The sequence below is a fragment of the Vidua chalybeata genome, chromosome Z (genome assembly GCF_026979565.1).
Source record: "Vidua chalybeata isolate OUT-0048 chromosome Z, bVidCha1 merged haplotype, whole genome shotgun sequence".
Taxonomy (NCBI): Eukaryota; Metazoa; Chordata; class Aves; order Passeriformes; family Viduidae; genus Vidua; species Vidua chalybeata.
Window position 1 is genome coordinate 32,108,660 of NC_071570.1, and position 26,808 is coordinate 32,135,467.

Genomic DNA, 26,808 nt, shown 5'->3' on the forward strand with positions numbered 1-26,808 from the left:
GATATTCTGCCTGTTTGACCTTTTTTTTTTTTTTGGGGGGGGGGGGGTTAGTCAGAAACATTTTGTCTTCAGCCTTCTGACTGGAAATAGGATAAAAATTGTATTCCTTGAGCAAGAAATACCTATTGCTGAGAGAGGTTTCATCCTGGTAGATCACTGTTCCCATCTACCCATCTGTGATTTTCCCTAGTATAGTTCTTTAAAAGTTTCAGCATGTTCAAAATAAAATCAGTTCAAAAATTCTCTCATTCCAAGGTATCCATCAGAAATGATCTTTTTTTTCCCTGTTATCTTTCCCCTCTTACATTTCATTTTCTTGTCTTCCACTCTCCGTAATACACAAAGCAAGTACATTAGCAGAAATCTCAGAGAGCAATGGAATGAGGGAGGTAGATGAAAAAGACACTACATTTGCCAATATCTGGAAGGAATGAAGGAATTTCATTCTCAGACGTGATTTGATGACAAGAGTCCATGCTAAAAAGAGATGATCTATGTGTGAAGGAAGTAAGCTGCACAAACAGAACCTTCAGCAAAAGCCTGTCTAGAGATACAGGATCACAAACAGCAAGCATGGAAGCACTCAATGTTGAGAGAAAATTAAGCAATTATCATGAGATATTTTGCAGATGACATGTAAATATACTAGAAAAAATAGGGGGATTTGGCTGGAACACAGTAGAACATGCTAAAGGATTTTGTATGTAGGCACCTGCTCACAGGAGTTGAGGGGGACAGGGGATGGTGCAACCTGATCAATAGATTGATTGAAGATTAGGATTTATGTGGAGGGAAAATAAATTCAGGAGTCACAGCAGGGTTCAAACTAGCACAAGTGTGTGTGTAAGTGTTGGAAAAAGCAAAAACTGGAGAGTGATGCATCATAATTTGTGTGAAATAACCACCCACCACAACTGAGATGGTGCATTTGAACTAAGATTACATGATCAAGTAACAACAGCTTACAAAAAGCACATATTCTGTTAAGCAGTTTAGACAGTGAAAAAAATCAAAAGAAAAATGTTGCCCTATTTTAAAGTCAGCTTAGAGGAAGTGTGCTTTTGCTAGGGAAATGTCTAACAAATGTTTCTCTTTCATACTATTAGGGCAAAATTCCCATAGAATTCTATGGAATTCATACAGAGCTACAGTCACTAAGTCACTAGTGCTACTGTGAGGATATTAGTGAAATGAATTATTGCAGATGTGGTATGTTTGTCGATCATTTAGTCAAAAATGAAGTTATTGTTTTCCAATTTTAGTAAGTAAAAGGAAATAAATGGAGGGAGAGGGGTGGGGTGTAAGACCATGACACCACAACTGAGATATTAATGAATATAGTCTCTTGAATATTTATTGTAACTGCAAAAGGAAAAAAAAAAAAAACTTTCAGCAAAAAATCAAACAAAAAAAAATCCACTTGGTATACAGAAGTCACATACAAAAAGAATTTCCAATGGAATACACATGGTTGCTACGTCAGCACAGAATTAAACTCTCCATGTGGATAAAACTTGTACTGAACATTCAGACAACAGCTTCCATGGATTTATGGAGAAAATTCACAAAATTTATCACCCAGCAGCATTTTAGCTAACCTATTTTTTAAAATCACACTAGCTATATTGCAGTAAGAGTTGGGGGAGAAGGCACAGATTGAGTCTCACCCCCTCACAAAGGTATCCTAAACATATACTTCAATTTTTATTCAAGAACAGTTCAGCAAACACGCTGGTTTGAGAGAACCAGAACAGCTACATGTTATCAAGGAATGCATTTATTTTCGTGCATGTAATCACATGTCTATGAGGAATTATAAAAACTAGGTAAAATTAACTGCCAGCCCTTGAACTGTCAGGTCACTTAACAATAAAAAGTTTTGGGAGTCCTGTAGCAGGCTGTACATTTCCATTTCAGTGGTACCTCATATTCTGACTCTAACTTTGTTGCTCAGCAACAATGATGCCAATAATTTCCTTTTTATATTAAGCAATCCCAAATTTCTATCTACATACATTTTCATTTCACTCTGGTCTATATAAATTTGCAGAAGTTTTAATGGCATTAGGTACAAAAAAAGTTTTTTAAGGACTTTTCAGGTCATTGCAAGTACTGTCATGTGCTACTTAATGCAATTTGGCTACTTTGCTTTCTCAGAGAATGTGTTTGATGACATCAGAAAGGAAACCCATGATACTGGTTTCCAGTAGGCCTTAGAATTTCATTCTTTTCCAGATCAAGCAAATTAAAAAAAACCAAAACAAAGCAACAAAAAACCATAACTTATTCAACCTCATATATTGTCACAAAAATGCATTAAATAAAATTAAAAATCTACTTATGTACTTTTTAGCGTGGCATTAATGAATATATATTTTTTAGGAAAATTGTCTGGCAAAACCAATTCCCCAGTTCTTCCCCGTGGCCCAGACTCAGTGACCCGTCTCTGTTTAGTAAATTCATAATGCAGATGACACATGCCTTTGAAGCTGGAGATTTAGCAAAAATTATCAGAATGAGCTTTTCTGCAGGCTCTATGGGCACAGCTGGGAACCCATGGCAGATCAGTGATTCAGGGTTTAAGGTCCCAAATGTACCCAAGGGTGTTGCTGAGTATTGATGGCCTTGCTCATGTTCTTAGAAAACCATTAGAATTATGCAAGTAAGTAGGAGTAAATAAATTATTGGATGTCTCCTTTTAATTTCGGGGTTAGATTCTAGCCTGCATTTTGTTTCCATTTGTACCTCAGCTTTACTCCTAATACTGGAAATGCTGAACTTTGAAGGCCATGTAAAAATGGAGTGAAGAATGTGGGTCAGTATCTTTAAGGAGGTATCTTCCATCTTTAGTTTCTAGAGAACTTAAGAAACTTAATTGTCAAAAGTGACCAATTAAGGTCACCTTCCACTCTGCTGTGCTGCTGACTGTGACCTTGAAGCTGTTTGCAAACATGTTAAACCAGGGCACCAAACAAAGTCTGCCAAGTCATCTGCAAGAATATTGGGTACCCCTATTTATTATTTCAGGTAAGTATTATGAATTAACTGTGTCAGATTAAAGAAAACATGTCCACATGATATTATGCAATAGAGGCAGACAGAGCATGTAACTGACTCTTTAAGAATAAATAATTAACTCACCATAAATGCTGAGCTCTAAGAGGTTCTTTTAGTGCTTCTAGAGAACTGCTTTAAAAAGTATAGGCAGACAGTTTATAAATGGTTTAAAGCATTTTCTGACAGAAGGCCTGTCCCACTAGTGTTGGTGTAACATGACAATTCTCAAAAAAGGACACTCAGAACTCTAAAAGTAAAATTGACATGCACTTGCAATAAACATACAAATATCTTTAACCATAGTCTCATATATGAAAAATAGCTTAAGTTACTTAGGAATTCTTACACTACACTTGTAAAGTGTTTACTATATAATATTTCTACAAGACGTGTACATTTACTAGAAATCTTAAGCCACACAGGCATCATCAACAGCTTATCACACATACATGATGCTTCTCCCTTTCACACAAGTTTATATACACTGAGTAAATAATTAAATATTGCACTTATTGGCCCATGATTCCTCAGTCTTGAGGTATTCCAAAATAGAAAAAATATCTATTTTTATAACATTTTTTTCATGCAACATGTAAGACATTTGACATACACGAATGCTAGTATATAGGTTACACATTGTGACGATCCAACTGAGTCACAACACATCTGACATTACTGACAAAATACCAAACAGGAGTTACAGCACAAACATTTCATATATCACTAGTTGCAGGTACATGTCAGAATTACTTGAGGAAATTTATCACCAGAAGTGGTAAACAATGTTTCATATTTGTGTTTTATAGGTGAACATGAAGTTATGGGAAAATCAGGACTTTTGCTTCCCCCCCAGATCAGATACCAAGTACTTCATTGTACAAATGACAAGCCACCTACCTCTGCTGGAACCATGGTTAATAAACCTATGGTCTTCAAATGGTAACACATTTGATTTCCAGCAATAATGACAACTTAAGGATAAATTTTGGAAAAGTGGCACTGAACATATGAATGAGTATCAAAGATGTACTACTGTATATATGTGCATATAAGATGTGCGTAGTCACAAATTCTGCTTCACTGAACACCCATGGATAAACAAAAGGAAAAAAAAAAGAGAAAACTTAATTTGCAAAGGTGAGCTACATTTACCCCTAAATCAAACTGGCAGAGTTCATTCAAATAATTGAAATATGTTGCCTTTTTAAATGAGACTGGACAAGTGATCAGCCTTGGAGAATCTGGAGTCAGAATGTATGGATCAATGGTGCAAATTATTCCCCTGTTGGTATAGGTGAAGATACGTTGCTAAACCCCCTGAGGATGCATCTATGAGGCTTTAAACTCATGGTCTCACATTGCTAAATCTGTCATGCTAAAGAAGAACTAGGCTCATACATTGTGAGTCTATATGAAACAGGCCAAGGAGGAATCGGTCTCTCAGACATGAAATTTAATTGATGCCTGTAAAAATGTAAATAATAAAACTTTCTTCTCTAAAAACAAATATAGAAAACAGTAGCTTTGGAGAGGTGGAGTTTGTAAGGGGGTTTCTCTTGGAATGCAATTGCAACATCATTTGTCTGCTCTGAAGAAACAAATGCATAACCACCAACTGTAGAATTTTTGTTACTTTTTTTCCCCTAAAAATGGCAAATTTAATGCATTCTCAAAGTAAGGATTAAACTCCAGCAAAATTTGTGCATCCTGAAATAGCACTTCATTTCTAAAATAAAGAAGATGAAGATGGTACAGCGAAACTGAGCAGACTGGGAAAAAAAAATCTTTCAGACTCGTGCTCTGGAAAAGGCCACATAGATGCGGCCTCAGGTAATTTCTCTAGATGTTGCATTAAGTATAAGCACAATGGAACAAAGAATTTCAGTTAACAGTCACTTACATAGCTGTTCAGAGTGAAAGAGTATTTTTTGACAGAAAATTAGGCTAGTTCATATTTATTTAAAACACCAAATGAACAAGACTAAATAAACTAATCACCACCACCAAAAATAACAGACACAGTATTAAGTCAGTTGCACTTGTAACTTGTGAACATGAACTCTTAAAATAATCAAAAACATGCATCTGAATATTCAATCCAGCAGGGCTGGCTAGCTTTTTGGCAGGTTGGTGCCAGAGGCACCGCAGGAACCACTCAATCCCCATGTTCCTGGGTGCTCCCAAGGTATTTTCTGACCAGCAGCTTGAAGGTGCAGAAAACAGCACATTGTCAGAGCATGATAAGGCTGGTGCATGGCCCATGCACAGGATTAGCCAGCTGCTATAAGCTTTAGTCTGGATCATAACTCGGAAAAAGGATTGTGTAGTATTAGTTCAGCTTCAGCTGGCACTATGTAGCTCAGGACTCTCTGCCCAAAGGCATTTCATCTCTCAGAAATTTAACATAATCTGTGTATTAACTGCTGTATTTCACCAAGTGATAAATTTCTGCTGAAGGGGGTATGTATGGCAGGACCAATGATTTGCTGTGACATTCATTCTTATTTCTATGTTGAAAGTACAAATTAATGAAAGGTGTGCAAGAACTTTTTCACTAATATTTATGATGAGGCTGAAAGTAGTTTTGTTTCTGCTATCCCAGTTTTCATCTGAGCCCTCCCCTCTTCCATCACAAAATATGGTGCTTTGTAGCCTGGTATGTGAAGGAATTGTGCCACTCCACTGGATAGATCAGGGATATAACCAAAACCTGCTTGTCTCCTCCAGGAACTCATAATCAGTGACTACTGGATATATGTGAAGAACAAGGTATTGATTGTTTAAATTTAGGCCCTTGATCAAGTTGTGACAGGTTCTTCAAAAATGTTCAGCCTACCTGAATTTAAGAAAACTGCAGTTCTATCCTGTAGTCAAGAGGAACTGAAACAGGTTGACACAGGCTGCTGTTGGATAATCTATCCCATAGAAGACCAAGGAATAAGTTTACATAGAATGAAAATTCTAACACTGCTAGTCCCCTCAGAATTCTTGGAATATTTGAGGAATGCTTGGTAAGTTACATCTCAAAAGGTTTTCTGTCTTTATTGTTTCTCTACAAAAGGCAAGTTCGACTAGAGAGAGGTACTGAGATCATGATGCTCATGATCTAAATGTGACCAACTTTATAGCAGAAAACTCAATATTGCCATGAAGCATGTGACTGCAAAAGCCAACCTGTGATGGAATATCAGAGCCTACTTTTCTGACAGTAGGTAACCCAGTTTGAAAAGAAAAAGCCTGCTTGAACTTCCACACATTTTCAATTGCAGTGAAAGTAATGGTAGGATAAATTTGGTTTGATGGGACCACAGCAGGTCATCCTTTCCAACCTTCTACTCAAAACAGTGTCAACTGAGAGGGTTGAGTGATTTTCCTAGGGTTTTAGTCTTATCTTGAAAAACTCCAAATATTTTATTTGAACATTTTAAAAATTAATCTAACACTCAACTCCATGACAACCGTCTGAGTGTTAGTTGAGGAGATTTTAGATACAGACTCATTCTCTGCTGTTGTATTTCAGATAAGCTTTTTCCTTTTAACACATTTTTAGCACTGTAAGGAACAACACTACTCTGATAGCTGCTTCCTCCAGCCACCCCATCTCATGCAGAAGGCCAAACATGTGGAGGCCTAGCAGGTTAGTTGCCTCAGAAACTTGAAGCAGTGGTTTTCCTTAGATTTTGCAGTTACTCTTCTTCCTAGACTCCTGATGCAAAATGAAAAGCAATTCATTAATCCCATTTATGTAAAGAACTTTTTATCTACCACTCAATTTGTTTAAAAAGATATATGCTAATAATGTGTTTCTACCACCAAGTCTAAATGGTCATAACCAGGCAGGTTATTCATTGCAATGGAATACAAGCAAAGTGTGACTGCAGCAAGGGACACATTGAAGTCTTTTTTTCCTTAATGCACTGTGCACAGGAGATGACAATTTCACATCATATATCTCAGAGCAAAGCTGGAAGAATACTTGCACTTCTTGCCAAGCTGCATGATTCAGGATATGCCCAAGATCCTTGTCAACGTGATTATGTCTCTCCCCTTCTTGCCTGATATGGTTCAGACTAATAATACAATCTAAGACTCGTCTAAAGAACTTGAGAACTGAAGCTTAATTCTGTCTCAAGGCTTTCCTGCTCCTTCGTGAGCAGGACTCACTGACATAACAAGGAGCTCATGGAAAACTGCCCAGCAGACATCTCAAATGAAACTTGCTCAGCTTTGTACCACTTCTGTTTTTTCCAATCAGCTGGCACCTACGGGGTGAAAATGTACTAGTGAAAGCCTCTCAACACACTTAGCAACATGCTATCTTTAATGGGGAGGGAAAAGAAGCACTCTGGAGAGAGAAAGGACATGGTTTGGATAGAACATAACATATTCCACCTGGCTGGTCCTCCACTCTAAAAAGGAGGGTGCTTTCTCTTTATGGAGGTAAATGTATACTAGGGGGAAAACTACTTGAATAAACTACCTAACAGACAGACATAGTTTGAAGACACAGAATGAAGACAGCATTTATTAATTTAACTTAGGCAGCCCAGGTAGAATCCTCCTGGCATATCCTATTTACATGTGTATATGTGCCTTGTTTGGAAGTAACTTTTATTGTGTCAAAGTGTATTTAGCTTATTTAATCAATTTTTAAAAAGAGGCCATTTTCTCTTAGTGTGTATCAGGAGTTACATAAGTTACCTTCAAAAAACATAAACTGTAAAGAAGGATTTCTTTGTAGTTGTGAGTCATTCAATGTACTATGTGTTACTTCCTTTTATTTTATTTTTCAGATTTTTCCCATTGCTGACAGTTTATAAAATTTCAGCCTTGTCTTAAATTCTGTCTAATTGGAAAAATAAAATAATCAGGGCTTCTTCAGTTATGCTGTTCAGCTAAAAAAAGTCACTATGATGCAAGTAAAGCAGTTGTACAAAGTACTTCAGGACACTGATTTAAGAAACTTCCACCAATTACTAGAGGAGTAAAAACTGTAAAATATAACTATTTTAACACTTTACCATAAAAGAATTTGTGTACTTTATTCAACTATCTTCACTTTTTTTTTTGCTGATATTTTCAATGTATTCAGCCTAAGATTAGAAATGTTGACAGTTTTATTTCTCCTAAAGTTTTAAAAATCCTAATTCTCTTGTCAAAATAAATGCAAAAAAATCAGGTCAAACTTCAGTTCACTGACACCATCAGCATTTCTGCAATAGATCTGAGTAAAATACAGACATTTATAGCCACTGTGGTGGTAGCTGTCTCAGTGACTGAATGGGAGATGAAATTTCTGAAAACTGAAGCATGCAGGTTTGACAGCAATGTGACAAGGCAGCTTTTGGCTATGAACAACCAAACACAATGGATTTGGCTCTGTCAGACATAATATAGGACTGTGTGGTTAATGTCTCATGCAGGCAGACATGGAAAGAGCTAACTAGCCTTCTACTACAGGGGTAGGTAAGACTGAGATCTCCATAATGATGGAATGAGGAATTAAGTCCAGTTTCAGAAAATTATTAATTAGACATGCAGCTCCTATGTAAAAGTAAATACTCTAGCTGTCCAAACAGAATGAAGCACCTAATATCTCTGAGACTCTGGACTGAATATCCACATCCAGTTGGAAATTGTTGATGAACAGCTGGAAATTTTGATGGTTTTGGGCCCAGGACCTAACTTCTGATTTCTGGAGTTTTCAGTCAGCCAGGATGTGTAACATAGTGAGTGTGGATTTTGCAAGGCAATGTGCTCCAGGAAATGTCCCTCATACAAGTGACCTGGCAGAATGAGGGATTTGCTCACTACAAGAATACTTCTAAATTCATTTTCAGTCAGGAAAATGTACAGTGGCATCAGGAAGCTAACACCCTGACCACTACTCTAAAAATTCAACTATATAACTTGAAAATGATGAAGCAAGAGACAATTATAGGCAAACATGGTCTGAGGACATGGCACCAGCTGAAGTGTGACATAAAACAGTAGAAAGAGAACAGGAATTAATATACACCCTGCATGCAAAAGCCAGGTTCTAAAATATGGATCATCCTTTCAGACTAAAAACTGCTCTATCCCCATATGCACATCCAAACAGCTGATGTAAAACAAGACTGTTCTCCCAAATAAATTAATAAGACAGTATAAATAAAGGCATATAAACCATTCGTAAATACTCTGTTGGCAATAGAACACACTGGAGCTGCCTTTGCTGATAGTTGCATTAGCAGCTGCAGTTGGGCTGCTGTGGAGGAGGGGTGTCCTTTAGCTGTGTGTTCTGGTTGCTGGCAGCAATGGTGGGATTCGTCTCCAGACTTTCTGACATTTTGTCACAGATGATATCCACAAGTCGCTCAAACGTCTGCTTGACATTAATGTTTTCCTTGGCACTTGTTTCAAAAAATTCAAATCCTAAGAAAATAAAGAACACGTTTATGTTCTAGGCATATTTCGGTATCTCCAGTAAACGTACAAACTTCTCTTGAGCAAGAGACACTCAGAAAGGAAACACTTGAGAGCACACATGTGAAAGAAGAGCAGTTAAAATTGTAACACAATCAAAGTACACTAGTGCTACTGGCTTTATACACGGCTGGATGAAGTCAGGACTACTCCAAACATATTCCCTTAGAAAAATTCTACTTTAACACATTTTAATCTAAAACTTGATACCTGTTTCAGAGAATTATTTTAGGAAAGCCCTATATTTACAGCCCTTGGGAACAAGTAATCTGCTGCTCCATCTCTAGCTATTATGTTCCTCTGAGCATTATTCAGTTGGAAACAGCCATTTCCATTGTGTTATTAAGGGGTGCCAAAATACAAAATGACACTTGGAAAAGTCAGGTAAAAAACCAAGCAAGACAAGAAAAGATTTTTGTAATTTGATAGTTACTAAAGTTAGTTACTAAAGTTAGATGTGAATCCATGGGACCAAAAGGATTCCCAACTCCACAAAGAGAACTAATAAAAAAAGAAAAAAAAAACCAAAAAACCCAAACAACAGAAATGCACATAAGGAAGAAAACATCTTAATTAATTTGTACAGAAGGACTTTTTACCTATTCATTCCAAATGATTAGCCCAAAGGCAAAAACCAGAGCTATCCTTAGCCCTTAAGGGACACAGAAAGTTTTTACGGAGCAGAGACAGCTTTTCTAAGCCCTCCAGAGACAGTTTTACTAAGTTCTCTTCTCTGCCCCCATTTGTACCACATCTCACCTCCCACATGTTTGTCCAGGCCATCTAGGCCAGGTTTGCAGCTTGGCAGTCAGCCTGCAACCTAGAAAGCTTCTGCCAGTGCTGGGTCTTCCCACATGCTTGTTTCCTTTGCAAAGCATTTGTGTTCTTTAATTTATTGTTTTCTAGGACTTTTCCCACATTTTTCCCAAGTTAGGACATTGCTCACCCGTTCCCTGATAGTTCAAAACTTTCTTCCATTCCTGTCTTTCCACTACCTATGGGTTCAATATTGAAATGGTTTACAAAACATCTGATTCACTGGTAGCTTTACAGAAGCCTTTGCACAGTCTGTTTTACTCTTTGCATAATTATTTTGATTCCTTCTGATTAAATCTGAATATTAATGTGCAATTACCACTGTCTTTAAGTATGAGAAAAATCCCTGTCAGAAAATTTCAATTACTTGAAATTCCTGGCAGAAGGACAGAAAACAAATCTTTGCAGGTCTGGTGGTTTGGTTTGATTTTTTAAAATGTTTTTTTTCTGTTTTGAAAAGCCACATGATATTTAAATGCAAGTACTTTGGTATCATTAGTAATACATACTCAGTATGTCATCTAAAGAGAATGTAATCTACACATTCAGTCCTAAAGCTGTTGTCCATGCAGCTTTTGCAATTTGAGTTCTACCCTAGAATTACTGCAAATAATTATATTTAGCTTGACATGATAACCCAGCAAGAAGTAATAAGCAATGTACAAACTCAACTCTGCTCTGAATTTTTTTTGTATTTTTAATTTAGGTAAGGTGCTGGACTGAACTACTAAAATGTTTAAAGGTATAGGAGCTAAGCAGTGTTCATAGGCAGATTAGATAACAAGAGCTACAAATATTGTACAGGTATTTATTTGGCCATATGACTTCTGTTAGCATCAGGAAGAAGTGTAAGGGTAAGATCACCAGTATGAGAATACACTGTCATAAAAACTTTTCCATTCCACATTTTTCTGCAAAGCAGGAAAACTGTGAATAATAAAAGACTTTCTACAAAAATTACATACAAGGATATAGTTTTAATCTATAAGATACTGTTTTAGTTTAGCATTGCTCGCACATTTCATTTGCTCTAAAATAGAAGGAAAATGAGGAAAGACAGTGTAGCATCACTTGCTGGTGGCTTTGGCCCTCCTGCAGAGCTCCATGCAGGAGAAAGCTGTTCAGATAATTTGGGAGCTGCTTGGGGAAAGGAAGATCCTCTACAATTTCAGTATGCTGTGTTGAAACCCAGATGCAGATCTAGCCCGGAAATGCAGTCAAGAATCTTCCACAACTCTTAGTGTCTTCTCCACAGGAAGGAGGAGGAAAGCAGCTGTTCCACAGAGGAACAAGCAGAATCATAGGACAGAAGGGCTGAGTAGCAATCGGGGAATGGTGCATCAAAGCTTTGGAGATGATAGGAAGAACACTGAATCTAAAGAAAATTTAGGAGTGGAACAGTTTTACAGTTATAAAGATGGAATGAGCATATCAGATGATCATGAAATAGCAGATATGGTATCTAGATAAGAGATCTAGATAGAGAAAAGCAGAAAATGAAAGGAAAAGAGTCACAGAGGAGGCCCATGCCAAGAACTTCTGTAACAAGGATAAGATCACTCCACTATCTTGGTGAGGATGGTTTGCAGAACATCATGAAAAACTTACAAGGCACCCATTCTCCAGATTAAATGGAGGGTTACAGAGTGTCAAGCACAAAATAATTGATTCAAATAAAATACTGTGGAGGTTTCTATGGAATTTCAGGTATGATTCTGATATAAGAAGGAAATTGCAGTCATAGCAGTGATGTAGTTGTATATCAGGCTATGGGGGTATTCCATCAACATGGACATTAATTGCCTGGACCTGCTAGGCTAGTCTTTGCTGCACAGATGAAACAATGGACAGATCTGAAAGAAAATGATTGAGCACCCAATTGCCTCCACAATAAAACTAATGCTGTATTCTTTACTGGAACTGTACAGGTGGGAATTCTGAACAGTCTGGGAAATTAGCCCAAACAGCTCCTTCTGTGTATAGACCTATGATACTGGTCTTTATATGCTTGTGGTTTATATGGTGGTTTTTATATGCTTGAATGTGCAACTAAACATCCATCTTCCCAAGAAGAGAATGGGGCATACATGTGAGCTCCTTCCAGGCAGTTCCTGCTGTAAAACAGATGCAGCTGCACATAGGTAAGACACTGTTCTCACAGGTGTGGAAATGGTAACATAGAAGAGTCTTTTGAAGCCAATTAAGACAGTTAAGAAAAGCTTTTTGCAGTTTCTGGTAATCACTGTCAAAGCATTGTGGTATGTACTGAGCAGGTAGGACCAACTGGATTACAAAAATTCAGCAGAACAGGAGCTCAGAATCTCATCTGATGCAGCCAAAGACACCATTACAAAGACCCTTGCAAGAGAGGCTCCTGTAGGTACCCAAACAGCAACTGATTGTCCTGGGCAAGGGATTCAATTTCTCATGGGAGTATTACCTTGTGCAAGATACCCCAACAAATAGGATTGGTTTTTTGGCTGATTTGATTGTTTAACCAAAACCCTGCCTGTGGAACAGTTTCAAGGAGATATACAGAATTTTTCCTAGCAGAGTGTGCCTGGAATCCGCACTTGAATTCTGTCTTTTTTCATTTTCTTATGGAATATTTTGCAGATCTTTTTTCCCCATGACAGCTCCTTCTCTCCTGACTCATCCTGCAATTATTTTACTAATGGCTCTTAGACACCCTAAGCTTCATAAATCCCATATGTATGGCAGCCAAAGTTCTATGATTTTTAATACTTTTTGCAGGGATTTTTTCCACTGCTCATTATTAATTGGGAGAAAATATTTTCCATGAGGGTATAAGTGTGAAGTGAGGCAGCTATCTGGTGCTGCCCAGGGAAGCAGAGCTCAAGGAACACCATGTTCCCACCACCTGTGATCTGTACTGCTGATGTGGATGAGGCCAGGCAGAGGAGATTATTGCAAAGACATGACAAGCCCAAGAGGTAAATGGGTAGGTCAGGCAGAAGAGAGCTGAAACTCAGAAAATCCAACACATCAGAGTGTTGCCTGAACATATATACCACGCATGTGGTGTATATATATACACGCGTGTGGAACGTGTAATATGATATTTTAAATGCTTATTTTGTGTTTAATTCTGTTTTCCTTTGCTGATTCCCTCTTTTTCTACTACTGACTCACAGAAAGCTGGCAAGCTCTTGGCTTCTCCTACAGAGCACTACAGCAGCAGAGCAAGACAGGGCACTGGCACAGTTCTGTTGTTCACCTGGTCATCTACAATGCACACAGAGCATTTAGATGGCTTTCCTGAATCATACACACAGCCAGAATTACTGACTTTGTACCCTCTTTGCTTCATATATGTGCTGGCTCTGTAGAGGCTCCTTCACAACTGCTCATTAACACTTATTTATGTCTGCTTTCAAAACACAGGAAAGAAAAAAGCCCAGAAAGCAGAGTCATATGCAAATAGAAGAACATTCTGCACCCTCTCATCTTTCTGAGAAAACATGACATCAAGAGCACAGGCTAGACAGCAAATTTTAAGAACATTTCCACAGACAATACAGACAAGATCTACGGTGATGTTTCACAAGTTGAGCAGGAGGCATTTTGGCTTCAGAGTGTTTTTCTACAATAAAGACATTTTAACTTATCACCCCTGATGTTATGTTTTACAGATGTCCACAAGGACATGTTCCCTCAAAAACTATCTTTCTTAACTTTCATGAAGGCCAGCTTGAGCTGTGGTCCTTAGTGCTGCTTTTGTCAGCATCTTGTTCAATCCAGAATTGTGAGGAGAAGTAGGAGACTGCAGCATCAGAGCAAGGAATGGCTGCAGGAAGCTGCTCCCTTTGTAAGAGTAGGATGTAAAAGGCAACCTCCAGGAAATCATGGGAATTAATAATTTAACAATATCTTTGTATATAAAGGAGAGGAGATAAAAAGACCTTAATTTCTTAAAATTGCATCCTGTGGGTAGTTCTGAGGGGGCACTGGCAGGCACTTACCTTCTTGCCTGATATGAATAGTATCTAATAAGTTTCGGATTCACATTACAGGCTGTCAAGGCAACTGCAAGACCTTTCTCCTCTACTCAGATGTCCACTTCCTCAGAACTGTCAATATTTTTTAGTCAAAGAGAGAAAGGACACACATAGCATGACTGCAAAGGTCATCTCTCCTAGGAAACTGGGCTGAAAGTAGCTGGAGACCACTGCTGTTCTTCAAAGTATCTCCTACATCAGCAACTATGTGGTTATGGCAGCAGTTCTGGTTTGCTGTGCTTTGCTCTCTAGATCAGTAGGATAGGATCTCTGCTGTGCTAACATGCCCAAGTGCTGGACTATGAACAGAAAATTATTAAAACAACATTGAGCCTCAGAACAGGACTCTGCTAATATTATCTCAGTGCTTTATCACCACTCAAGATAGGGAATTAAAAGGAAGATAAACATTATTAACAGAAATGCTAAGGTATTTATCCAGTCTTTAGGATGGCTGAATTTATTAACAAGAACAAAGCTAAAGAGGGACTGTCAGCTGTGGCAGAATGGGGAGACCCAAGGGGCTGTTACTGGTCATGCTCTAGCTAACATCTCATTTTCCAGTCTTTTGGAACAGAAGGTTTCATATAAATTACAGTTGTTTTGATTTTGTTTGTTATTTCTAGATACTTTTTAAATGAGGGCATTTGGGTAATAAATTAGAATTCTGGCAAAGATTTATTTTTGTGTGTGTTTACAGGAGACATGTGCTAAACAAACCCTTGCTCCTCATTGTTATTAAATAACTTTGCTGTAATGCAGCTCCCAGTATGTGAAAGCAACAGCAGGTTGGCTTTCCTGTCAGTAAAAGAACATCCTGGGGACAGGAGCCTGTAATTGCTCTGCCAATATCCTGTCTGTGCTGTAGCTAAACAGAAGACTGGTATTTGTCAGTGCTGTCAGTCTGCATCTTTCCCCTGGAACTAACATTTGCCCATTAAAAAGAGCTAAAAAACAGTGAAGGATGGGAGTTTGAACTGGCATATTGTGGCACAACCCAATTTTCATTTTTAATGCAAATTTAGATTCAGCCATATGTCCATGCTCTCTAAGCTATGGGTGACCCTGCCTTGTGTCTGGAGTCTCCAGTCAGCCACAGAGGCAAAACAGAACTTGCTGTTCTAGCAACCTGTGTGCTGAGGTGTCAGTTCCCACTTGGTTCCTGATTTACATGCCAAAATTACAGCACTAAAAATGTCTCTTCAGTTCAGTGCCTAAACTCACAGCTGCCTAGCACAGCATATCCACAGTTGCCTAATGTACGTGTTACCCCCCAGGGCTCATACCCCTGGCAATTGAAGGTGCACCCCAGCCCTGATGCTGCCTTGTGCCCCAACCCTGGAAGGCTCCAGAAATCAGTTGTGTTCCTGTTCCATCTCAGCAGCAGGTCTGCTCTTGCAGGCTGGGTCAGACCACATACAATTGCACCCTCTGTAAGACCTGACACCAACACTGACAAATGCCCCACTTTCAGGCTTACTGGCATGCTAAATGGTTTAATTTGAAGAAATGCAATCACAGCTCAATCCTGTCTCTGTTGTCTCCTTGGCAAAACCATTACCTACATAAATATATGAGCCAAGAACAAAATGAAAGCTAAATAGTCAGGGAAGGATGATTCTGTTTGAACTAAGAATTTTTCCTATTGTTTGTGGTGGAAATTATTTTCAAAGCACTGGGAAACAAGAGAAGGAGAGAGAGAAAAAAAGGAAGTAGAAATAAAAGAAAAATAAAGAAAAAATAAAGAAGAAAAAGATAAGAGAAAGAGAAGAGAAAGAAGAGAAAGAAGAGAAAGAAGAGAAAGAAGACAGGAGAGGAGAGGAGAGGAGAGGAGAGGAGAGGAGAGGAGAGGAGAGGAGAGGAGAGGAGAGGAGAGGAGAGGAGAGGAGAGGAGAGGAGAGGAGAGGAGAGGAGAGGAGAGGAGAGGAGAGGAGAGGAGAGGAGAGGAGAGGAGAGGAGAGGAGAGGAGAGGAGAGGAGAGGAGAGGAGAGGAGAGGAGAGGAGAGGAGAGGAGAGGAGAGAGGAGAGGAGAGGAGAGGAGAGGAGAGGAGAGGAGAGGAGAGGAGAGGAGAGGAGAGGAGAGGAGAGGAGAGGAGAGGAGAGGAGAGGAGAGGAGAGGAGAGGAGAGGAGAGGAGAGGAGAGGAGAGGAGAGGAGAGGAAGGAAGGAAGGAAGGAAGGAAGGAAGGAAGGAAGGAAGGAAGGAAGGAAGGAAGGAAGGAAGGAAGGAAGGAAGGAAAGATAAAGCAAAGACTTAAAGGAAGAGGTCACCCAAATAAGAAGAGAAAATATGGTGATAAGGTATGTAGTTACACCTGTGGGGTAAAATTACTATCTCTCTCAGTGACAAGCTGTGGAGGTGCACTGAAGTCACAGGCACTGCTGACCATGACACACATAATATTCATAGCCCTTTGCAGGTTCCCTGAATACAGTGTGAGGCCTAGTTTCTGCTGCCCCTTGCAGAAGAGAATGTGAGAGCTCATCCAGAAAGGCCTGTTTCATTTTGTTTTCTGACATTGGCTGTTGGCCTCTAGGAGAAAGAGCATGCCAGGACAAATTTAGAAAACAGGCAAGTGCAACCTAGGGCATGTTTAGACATGATGAATGCCCCCAGCCACAGTTGATCCTGGATGGCAAAGCATAAGAAGAACCTGAGAAACCAAAGAGCACATAAAAATTGATGTATCTAATTAGCAGGCACAGTAGAGTGTCCCAAGTTAATGGAAAAACTGTATGTCAAATTGTATATGCAGCTATTCATTTCCCTGTGCAGTTATTCAGACTCTATTCAAAGGTCTGTGCACATCTCTACCTGCTAATTCTTAGGCAAATCCATAGGTAGATTACAATATGAATATATCATACAGACCATGAATAGAAGAAACAATACATGAAGCCACCTGCGAGTCACTCCTTTTATTTCTCTTTTGATAATTGATACCAACTTTTATGAATGTATGATTTTTGCTGAAAGGCATGAGATCAATATCTCAGAAAACTGTGTGAGCAATTCAGGTGGCAAGATTGCATGCAATTTTCTCACCAATTCCAACTCTTGTCTTACTAAAATGCTTTAAAGCTTGTAAGTGCTGACTATATTTCTAATCACTCAATAGCCAATCCATGTACTGCTCAAACCAAATATTCCTGAAGACAGAAAATATCATAAAAATTATATTCCATACCATTTTTTATAATGATTAGTGAATAAACTTCTTTAAATGTATTTGCTGTCATTACCAAATCAATACTAACCTTGCATTAATTATCTCCATTGGCTGGTTTGTTACATTTCTACACATTCTTGGAATAATATTTATATGAGGAAAAGTTATGTGACTTTATTTGATCTCATCTATTTTCATTTCCTTCTAACCTTAGCCTGTTAATGATGCTATTGTGTTAAATGACCATGAACTGATTTCTGAAAAAACACTTTAAAAAAGTACTGAATAGGATGATAAGGAATGACTAATATATGTCTTTGTGTCTTTATGCCTGGAACAATTAAATATTCTGAGAATTACCTTATGGAGAAAAAGGGAATATGACAGAGCTCTCTGAAACCTGGAGAGGTACAGAGCAGGTAACAACAAACAATTGTACACTGTTTGTAAGAATATAACAGTAAAGAAAAATAAAATTAAACTATCAGGGGGCTAATTCAAAGGAGCACTAGCTAACAGATAAACTGTGCATATTTAAAGGATGCTGTGGGTGGTTTGATTCTATATGTCTTCAAAGACATCATTGTACAAATCCATGAAAAAAAAAATTACAAAAGGCCTATATTGAATATAAATGTATTGCATTTGGTTTGTGAGACCCACACATATAATTTTCTATGGTCAGAGAAAGTATCGCTGCATGTTTGCCAGTTCACATCTTCCACAAAACACCTACAACACTGCTTGTAGCTATGATCCATAGTGGTATTGTCAATGTCATTATATTAACAATAAATTAAAAAAAAAATCTTCAAAGCAAACAAGACAGATTCTGACCTCATAAAATTCTGTAATTTTTCTTCAAGGTGAGGTCTGGGTTCCTAACTATTCCTTCATTCTTTTGTGAACGTTGAGTAGTGCTATGAAAAAGGTATGCAGATGTACCACAGGGTACTTGACTAGTTCAGCAGACCTCCTCCAACGGTAATGAGACTTATTTTTGGTTCATTTAAACACCTTGTTTGGGTTACACTTGAGAAATAAGCCAGCACAGAGATTTAAAGAAATGAATAATTACACCTTGTTAATAAACTTTAAGGCCACACTTTTCAGAGAGGTCAGCAGCCAGAAGTAGGCCCCATTTTCCAACAACAGTTCTCAACAGAACACCATGTTCCCCAAAGAGTGAAATTCCCAGTGCTCTTTTTGACCTTCTGAATATTCACCCCAAAAGGTGCATGTGCTCATTTTCTCAGTGTCTTCAAATAAACAAGGGCTGAAAATAAAACCACACTTGAGAACAGAGGGTGTCACAGTGTAGTTTTTGTACAGCACTCATGAATCTTATTGGCTTGTGTCTGTGATCAACATTGTGTTCAAAGGGCCTACAGTTTTAAAATGTCTGGCTGGACAGAAAAATCTATATTGTTATTTTTAAAACTTGTCTGTAAGAGCTGTTATCAACTTACTGCCAGAGAAACAAAAGACAGTCCCATGTGGATAACAATGGATGCCCTCCAAACCAGCCAGCAAGGCCAGTGCACCTACTACAGTTAGGGGAAAGTCTTTCTTCTGGTGTTCCTGACATCATCCCACTCAGTCTCTGGGCAGATTTAAGAAATTATTGTAGCTGTAGAGGAAACATGTAAACATTTGTGTGTGCAGTCTGACTACAGTAAATGACTAAATCAGAGACACAAGTTTTCTAATAAAATTATCTGCCCTTGAGATAGCCACAGGATATATATCTGAGAAAAGAAACCCCCTGAGTAGATAAATATGGAAATAGAGGATAATCTTCTTCCATAAAGATTGAATTTTAAACCCCAGGAATTAGAATTTGCTTTAAAGCCTGAAACATGAGTTTTGTTATCTATCTCATTACCCTTTTTTCTTTTTTTCAAGCATTGGTTATTACATCTGAGGATTCTTGACTGTAAAACATGCAAAGTTCCTTATTGTCTTGATGAATTCATGACCTTGGGGACGCCTTGTCAATTCATTGCATTAATTTTTTTTTAATAGGAATATGGTTCAAGGAATAGAAATTCAGATTTTTTTATGTGACTTTAAAAAAAATTCAAACTTTATAGTGAAAATTTATGGTTGTTGCTAAACATTTCAGCACCTTGTCAAAATTCATGGTCAAAGTATACAGTTAGATTTTTGGGATCTCTTTGTCCAATGTATACACATTGCTATCTCCTAGTACAATGAGTAAACATTAGAAATGGGAAGAACAGAGATAGAAAAATATATAAAAATATGACATGTATTTCTGCAAAAAAATATCCCCTGTTAATTGTTTGGTTGCAAGTAGTTTGAGAAACTTAATTCTTTACAAATATTGGTAAGTTTTCTGGATAGTCTTCTGTTAAATATTTCCTGTCATCTTTCAAAGACTAACTTACAGTAATCATTAATGTATTCATTCAAGGAGCTCTTTTTCTTAAGTATGCAACACTTATTAAGACAGATACAATAGGAAGGTATATTATTCTGATGAAATTGTTTACCAGGAAAAGTAATTGTGCAAGTGGAAAACGGTATTTTTAAAAAATAAGATCATTGACCTATGAATATGCATGACTTAAGAACCACCAGCATGAGATCATATCCTCTATTAAAACATCCTTTCTTCTACCTACCATAGCAATAGTGACAAGGAGATCTTGGCTACACATATTTTGACCAGACTGAGCTTTTACCACACATACATAGTTTTAAAAAACATTAACAAATCCATGCCTGTAATTTGTGATTCCCTGTACATAAATTGACCTCTAACAATGCCAGAGTTTGATTTACACACCTGCTGAGCTTACTCTCCAGAGATCAGGAAACTTGAAGGAAAAAAGAGGCTGGGTAGAATTATTACAATGATGCTCTGGAGATTTTCCATTAAAGTTTGGCCAGTATCACTTCAAAAACATTTCATGGTATGAAAGGATAACACTGTTGTGTAGAAACAGAAACAGCAAAGGTGCTCACAGCTTGGCAATTTTCTGTGTGTACAGATTTGCTTCCCACGGGGAGACTTTATGAAACAAGTTCAAATCTACAGTTCTGTGAATGTACAGTAGATCAGTGGATGAAGTGTTAGCAGTGGGACTTGAATTGGACAGCAGCATATTTCTGTTCTGGATTATTGGTATTGCTAATCATAACACAAATCTACTCAAGTTGCAAAAAAGTCTAGTAAGTTGTTTTTTTTTTTTTTTTTTTTTTGAGAGGACAGCGCTTCATTGGGGTTTTTTGATTTACTTGTTTCCTTGCTCCAAAAAGGAGCTGTAAAAGGCTGTAGAAATAAAAGGGAAGCAGTGTGTGACTATTCCTTTACAATGAATGTGTCATGAACATGTATTTGCAAGTATTGTAGCAATAAATGAAATTAATTTGTGCATTCTCATAAGAAACCAGAAAGCTTTTGTTGAGTCATTTCTTACCAAGCTGCTCCGCTAAATGTCTTCCCCTCTCAGCAAAGATTACCCTTTCATCCTCCATGTCACATTTGTTGCCAACCAAAATAACCTGGGCATTATCCCAAGAGTACGTTTTGATTTGAGTTGACCTTAAAAGAGAAAAGGAGAGAGAGGAGTCAAAGCAAAACAAATTCCCCTTCATTTCAAACAGAGCTGCAAAAAGAAGAAAGAGACAAAACTGATTTTGACAACTAGGGTAACATGATTCTGTTTAATTACAGATTTTGAATAAACTAAGGATTATCTGTCAGATATTACTATTACAAAGATAGTATCAACACAGGTTTTACTTTTGCTCGCTAAAATTAATATTTTCTCCTGTCATCAACATTCTTCCTTTACTTTTAGAAAGAAGAGATTATACTTTCTCCCATTTTCACATTTTAATACAAACCTTATAATCTAAAAACAGAGCTCTGAAAGAAAAATCAGCAACCTATTAATTTCTTGTCTTTTACTTTTGAGATCAGGATGTAAATTTAGCAGCAAAACCAAAAATTTCAGAGATAGGCTGTCTTCCTTCTGTTGTTTCTCTCCAGCACATTCCTCTGCAGGTCTTTGATCTACTAGAAGGTCAGCAACACTTACATCGTACATTAAGCCATGGGCAGGGACTGAGTTTGAACTCTGATTTACCTCCCATTTAAATTATACAAGCATTAACCATGACTGCAGCTGAATGGAAGTATTTGAGGCCTTAAAACACCATAGGGACCATGAGTGCTGGTGGTGAAACAGCTTAACAGTGCTTTCTTTGAATGTGAGCAGATAATGGGTGACTTGGAACCATACTCATGGTACCTATCAGTTTTTGCCTGCCACCATTCTGCTGGTACCCAGATCTGCTCTGTAGAAGAAAAGCTCCATGGCTGTCTCCAGGCTCAGCCAAGAGTGATTCTGCTGGTTACCACCTTCTGACTGGGAGCAGTATGTGCCCTTGAAGGTAACACAGGATGCAGGAAATATACTCCAAGCACCTACACTTTGTCTTGGGTTTGTGACTATGTCTGGCTCTAGGCTCTAAGTTTTTGGTGGGATCAATGATCAATGGAGAGAGAAAAAGATAGACAGTATACCTCTTTCTGCCGGCCTGTCCCACACCATTTCCTCCCTCCCTCCCTCCTTGGACAATACGAGAGTGCTTGGGAAAATGGCAATAGAACAGAATCTAATTTCTGTAACTACACATTTATGAGAGGACACCCTGGAAATGGATCCTGTGGCATATGATGGACTTTTTTCTCGAAGTCTCTTTGACAAAAGATGAAACAGCTTCAAAAATCTGTCACCTAAATGTCTTGGAAGCTGGTCTGCATGGGTACTGCATGGGTACATTCACTAGTGACTCATTCTCATAACACAGCCATCATCCCTTCTCATTGAGACCCCTGTCTGCAAAGTCTTACATTCAAAAAAAAAGATCATGATCTAGTTTGACAACTGATTCTAGAAAAAGACAGAAAATGGGTCAAATCTCCCCAGCTGGCTTTGCTTACTGCAAAACCAGAGGAATGGCCATGGGCAAACGCTGCTATAGCTATCACTGTGACCCTGGGTCCAATGCCATTGCCTACAGGTTCCATGCATGAGTCAAAAAACCTCTAGGCCACGTCTGATGGGTTTGCAGTGACAGGCAGAGAAACTTAAAGGGAAGGATCACTGCTTTTAGGAATGTTTCATTTTATCACAGTGACCAAAAAGAAGCTGAAGCAAGTCCCAGATATTTTGTGCTACAGATTGTTCCCTTAGACCTGACCTGATCTTTTCTTCAAGAAGTAGACACTGTGCTACTTTAAGTCTGTTTTAATAGTAATTTGAGTAGGTGTAAGGTACTGTGACCAAAAAGAAGTCAGACTTCTCCATACATTTATATTTTTCTAAAGATACCATTTCTCAGAAAAAAAGGACAACATGCTTTCACTTTGGTGGAAATGTCTGTTTGGAATCATGCTGAGTGGTTAAGCAAAGTAGAATTATTATTGTGTTTTTTAAGTCGAACTACATTGGTCACCACAGAAACTTTGCAATACTAGTACCTCAAATGTCAGAGTATATTAGTCCATTAAGGACTCTAGAAGAGCTTAGCTCTGAACAGTTATTAGTTGGGAGCCAATTTATTCCCTTTATGCCAGCAGGAAATCAAATATACTTCAAAAGAAAAATATACAGAAAAGATATTAAGCTTTACAGAAGGAATTACTTACATAATCTGTAAAGTTGAAATAGAATAAACTGATGAAGAAATACAGCCTGAAGAAATATCCTCAGACAAGTGTAAAGAGCATTCATTCAGCCATGTTTTGCAGACTTTGCCTCCAGAGCTTTACATCAGTTTCTTTCATTAAGAATGTAAGGTCCCTTCATTTTATTGCAGCCAGATGTGATTTTTTTATTCTACAACTACAAATATGTGCATTCAAATTCTTCTCATTACTAAAGCAACTTATTTTATTCATAGACTTTTTTTTTAATCTGTCTTGCTTTTGTCTCATCTTCTAGTTATATTTTTTAAGTAACAAGAAGGGATCTTGTCCTTGCAAACAAATCCAAAGGCTTACATTTTGCAAACAACTCAGTAGCTCAAAAATATAACTGTCTGAAAATAAATCAAATGTATTCACGCCCCACACCACATCAGCAGAAGCTTGATTCAAAGGATATAATAGGCTTATCACTGTTATGTTTTCTTTTATACATATAGTTCCACTGTTGGCTTCTGTAGGTTTTGATTCCCACAATTCTCCATCCAAGCCAACACATAGGTCACTTGAAAAAAAAAGAGATTTTGCTGTTCCTTGCCTACATAACCTTTCAAATGACCAGGGCTTCTGATTAATCCAAAACACAAACAGTTGTCCTTGTAAAGAACTTCAGCTTCAGGAAGATTGAAGACATGATTGTGTTTGCAGTAAGCTGAAAAAGACAGTTCCTGTTCACTCTCAGTGACCTGGTGTATGTCAGTAGTAATTTACCCTGTAAATCTTTCCCTTTCTAGTTTTATGGTAGGCAGGCAATCTGCATCATACTTGAATTTTTATAATGTATAGACTCCAGAGGGGCAGATTAATGGAGGAGTGGAATGATCCATTTCTTTCCATGATCAACACCATGCTAGTTCTCCCTGTACTGTAATTCTACCAACCCCTGGACAGAAAAGAGCACTTGCTGAATGCAAACAAAAGCAATCCTATTGGCTTATCTTAAAACAGTGAGATCTTCAAATAATTGCCCAGGCAACAATGGCAGGGGGCCTGTATGTGCTCTTGGTCAGCTTGCAGGGAATGCTCTGCAGTGTGACAGAGTGGGGTTCAGGAACACACAATCCCATCTGGCTGAGGCAGCTGAGATGCTGGAAGACAAGGCAGATAGCACAAATCAATATGGGGGAGCTACTCTGATGTTACTCCTGAGGAAACCAGACTGTTCGCATTAGATTAGGTGATAAAAGCTTATCTGTACATCCAAAAGAAGCACAGAGAGATTATGGCAGGAGAGAGAGCCCAGATAATATCCTGGCCCTGGTTGCTCTCAGGCCTATTGCAGGAAACATCAGATTATCTAAAGCCTATGTCCACTAGCCTGGTGGAGCAGGATTGTGCTAAAGCAGGTTACTAAATTATCAGAAAAATACCTGGACACCACATCCAGGTCTCTTCCAAGGTTGTTCCAAGAAAGTCCCAGCCCACTGTCCAGCATGAAACCCATCACTGCAAGTCAACACTGGAGGCTTATGTCCAGGTGTCAGAAACTGAGGAGACTGGGATCCAGGGGCAGCTACTGGGCAGATTGAGTTTTTAAGCCCAGCTGATGGGAGCCGCAGTGTGTGTGTCTCCACAGATTCATATTCTCATGAATGGATGCTGTACATATTCTCATTCTTGGATGCTGCACTGTTTTGGAGGGGAGCAGTGTGTGGATGATGATGCTTTTGGTGTTTGTGGGAGCACTCTGGGTGGTCCTGGGTGTTGTTGTCTGCAATGTATCTGTATATGGGCATGTATATATATGTATATGTATATATATATATATATATATATATATATATATATATATAAGTTGTACCTTTGTAAGTTATGTGCACAGGGCATTCCGGGAATAGACCTTCAACTTCACTACTGGTTGGACCTGGGATATGGAGCTGCAGCAACCTCTCCCCTCTTAGTCAGATCCAGCAGTATATATTTTCCCCTGAGTTCAGGCTTAATTTGACTATGACACTGCATTGTTTCCTGAAGAAATTGCTATGGAAAGCAAACCTGCTGTTTGCTGCACTCAATATATTTCAGGTTGCTCCCACTGCTGGCATACCTTGAGTTTACTCTGAATCCCTTCAGATTATCACTTTTTACTAACTCATCTATATACAGGCTAAATATTTATATAACCTGTAATATTTTCACCCACAGACTGCATGGAAGGCAAGGAAATATATTCACTAAAGACATAGAGCAAATATACCAGGAATATGAACTTTTAGATAGCCTCAATCTATTCACCACTCTTTGGACCAAGTCCTCCAAGGACGCTTGCCTACCATAAAGACGCTGGTAGGCTCTTTTTACAGGCTTTTTAGATTAATCATGTAGTAAGTCACATGCATAGACAGCAAGAGAAACAACCTAATGAAAATGCTCCAGAGGGGGCTATGTATAATGCTTATTCCAGTAAGTTCAGGAAACATGTTGTACTTCTGATGTTTTGATTTATAAAAGGAGTACTCAATGAACTGGGGTGCATCGTCTTGCCAGGAAAAAGAAATAAAAAAACTCAAAGCTATGCAAAAAGCTTCAAACAAACCAAAACCAAATTAAAGAAACCTCTACCAAACTGGATTTTTTGGTTTTTTTTAATTACTGTTATGTTGAGTCCACTGATTAATCCTTAAAATTCTGCTGTCTATCTACAGCAGAGTGACTGCAAAGTCCACTAGCTGAAGTATTAGAGGTCACAGTGTAGTGGTGGGATCTCAGGTGGAACCCAGGTTATCTATTCTTTCTCAGTTTATTTATTTGGTAAGACAAAGTATCAGAGAAGCAACTATGAGTTTGGAGGGGTTTCCAAAAGTGTTCAGTGTCCCCAACTGAACTTCCTGCCTTTATTTGCTAAAGACTGTGCCAAGTGTTGTGCCTCTCTGAGCAGGAAGGGCTGCTCTCCAGCTTTGTCAGGAGACATAATTTTCCTTCTGTAATTGAAGTAAGGAAGGGTTTCTTTGCCCCTTCCCTTTGTCTCCATCCTGTGATGTGGGAAGACACACCACTAGCCTCTCAAACTCCTAATATGGACAGGGATGGTAAGGGGAAGCTCTGTCATTCACATTTTTTCAGATGGAATTATGCCATGAATCCTTTCCCACTCTCCTTGTCTGTGAGGAGCTCTGACACACTTCCCATTCAAGCCAGGTTTTCCACAGAGTGAGTCTGAGGGCTCCTTCATACAACCAAGTGTTTTCTACACTTCAGTGTACACCATATGCTCCATTCTTTTTCCCATGCTCTCTGTGTCACCTGAACTCTTATTATTCCCAGCAATACTGATAGGTTATGTGCCTTAAGAATGCCCCAGCATCTTGGAGTTTACCATCCCCTGTCTCTTTCACACTTATCTTTTGGATATTATGAAAATGGGGCATATGTAGGATTATTCTGTATGGCACATTAAATGACTGCAATGCTCAGTCTTGATGGTCATTTGGAATCTGGGTCTGTACCAGCTGCTCTGCACTGGGTGCTTAGACCTTGCTGCAGGCAGGCCAGGGAGAGAGGTGGCCTCAGGCTTTTCATCTGTTCTCCAGTAAACAA

General features: G+C 38.5%; 1 protein-coding gene across 3 annotated transcripts in view; it reads right to left on the reverse strand.

The window, feature by feature from the left end:
- Positions 1-1,326: 1,326 nt before the first annotated feature.
- Positions 1,327-26,808, reverse strand: part of RAB3C (RAB3C, member RAS oncogene family) — a 115,913-nt gene continuing 90,431 nt past the window's right edge. For 2 of the 3 annotated variants that reach the window (XM_053932193.1, XM_053932195.1), the window contains exons 4-5: positions 20,975-21,099; positions 9,224-9,474 (exon numbers count right to left, since the gene is read on the reverse strand). In XM_053932193.1, coding sequence (XP_053788168.1) covers positions 9,287-9,474; positions 20,975-21,099 — 313 coding nt within the window. In that variant the 3' untranslated portion in view covers positions 9,224-9,286. Of the gene's footprint in view, positions 6,764-9,223; positions 9,475-20,974; positions 21,100-26,808 lie in introns of those variants that run through there. The other variant, XM_053932194.1, reaches the window with a different exon arrangement.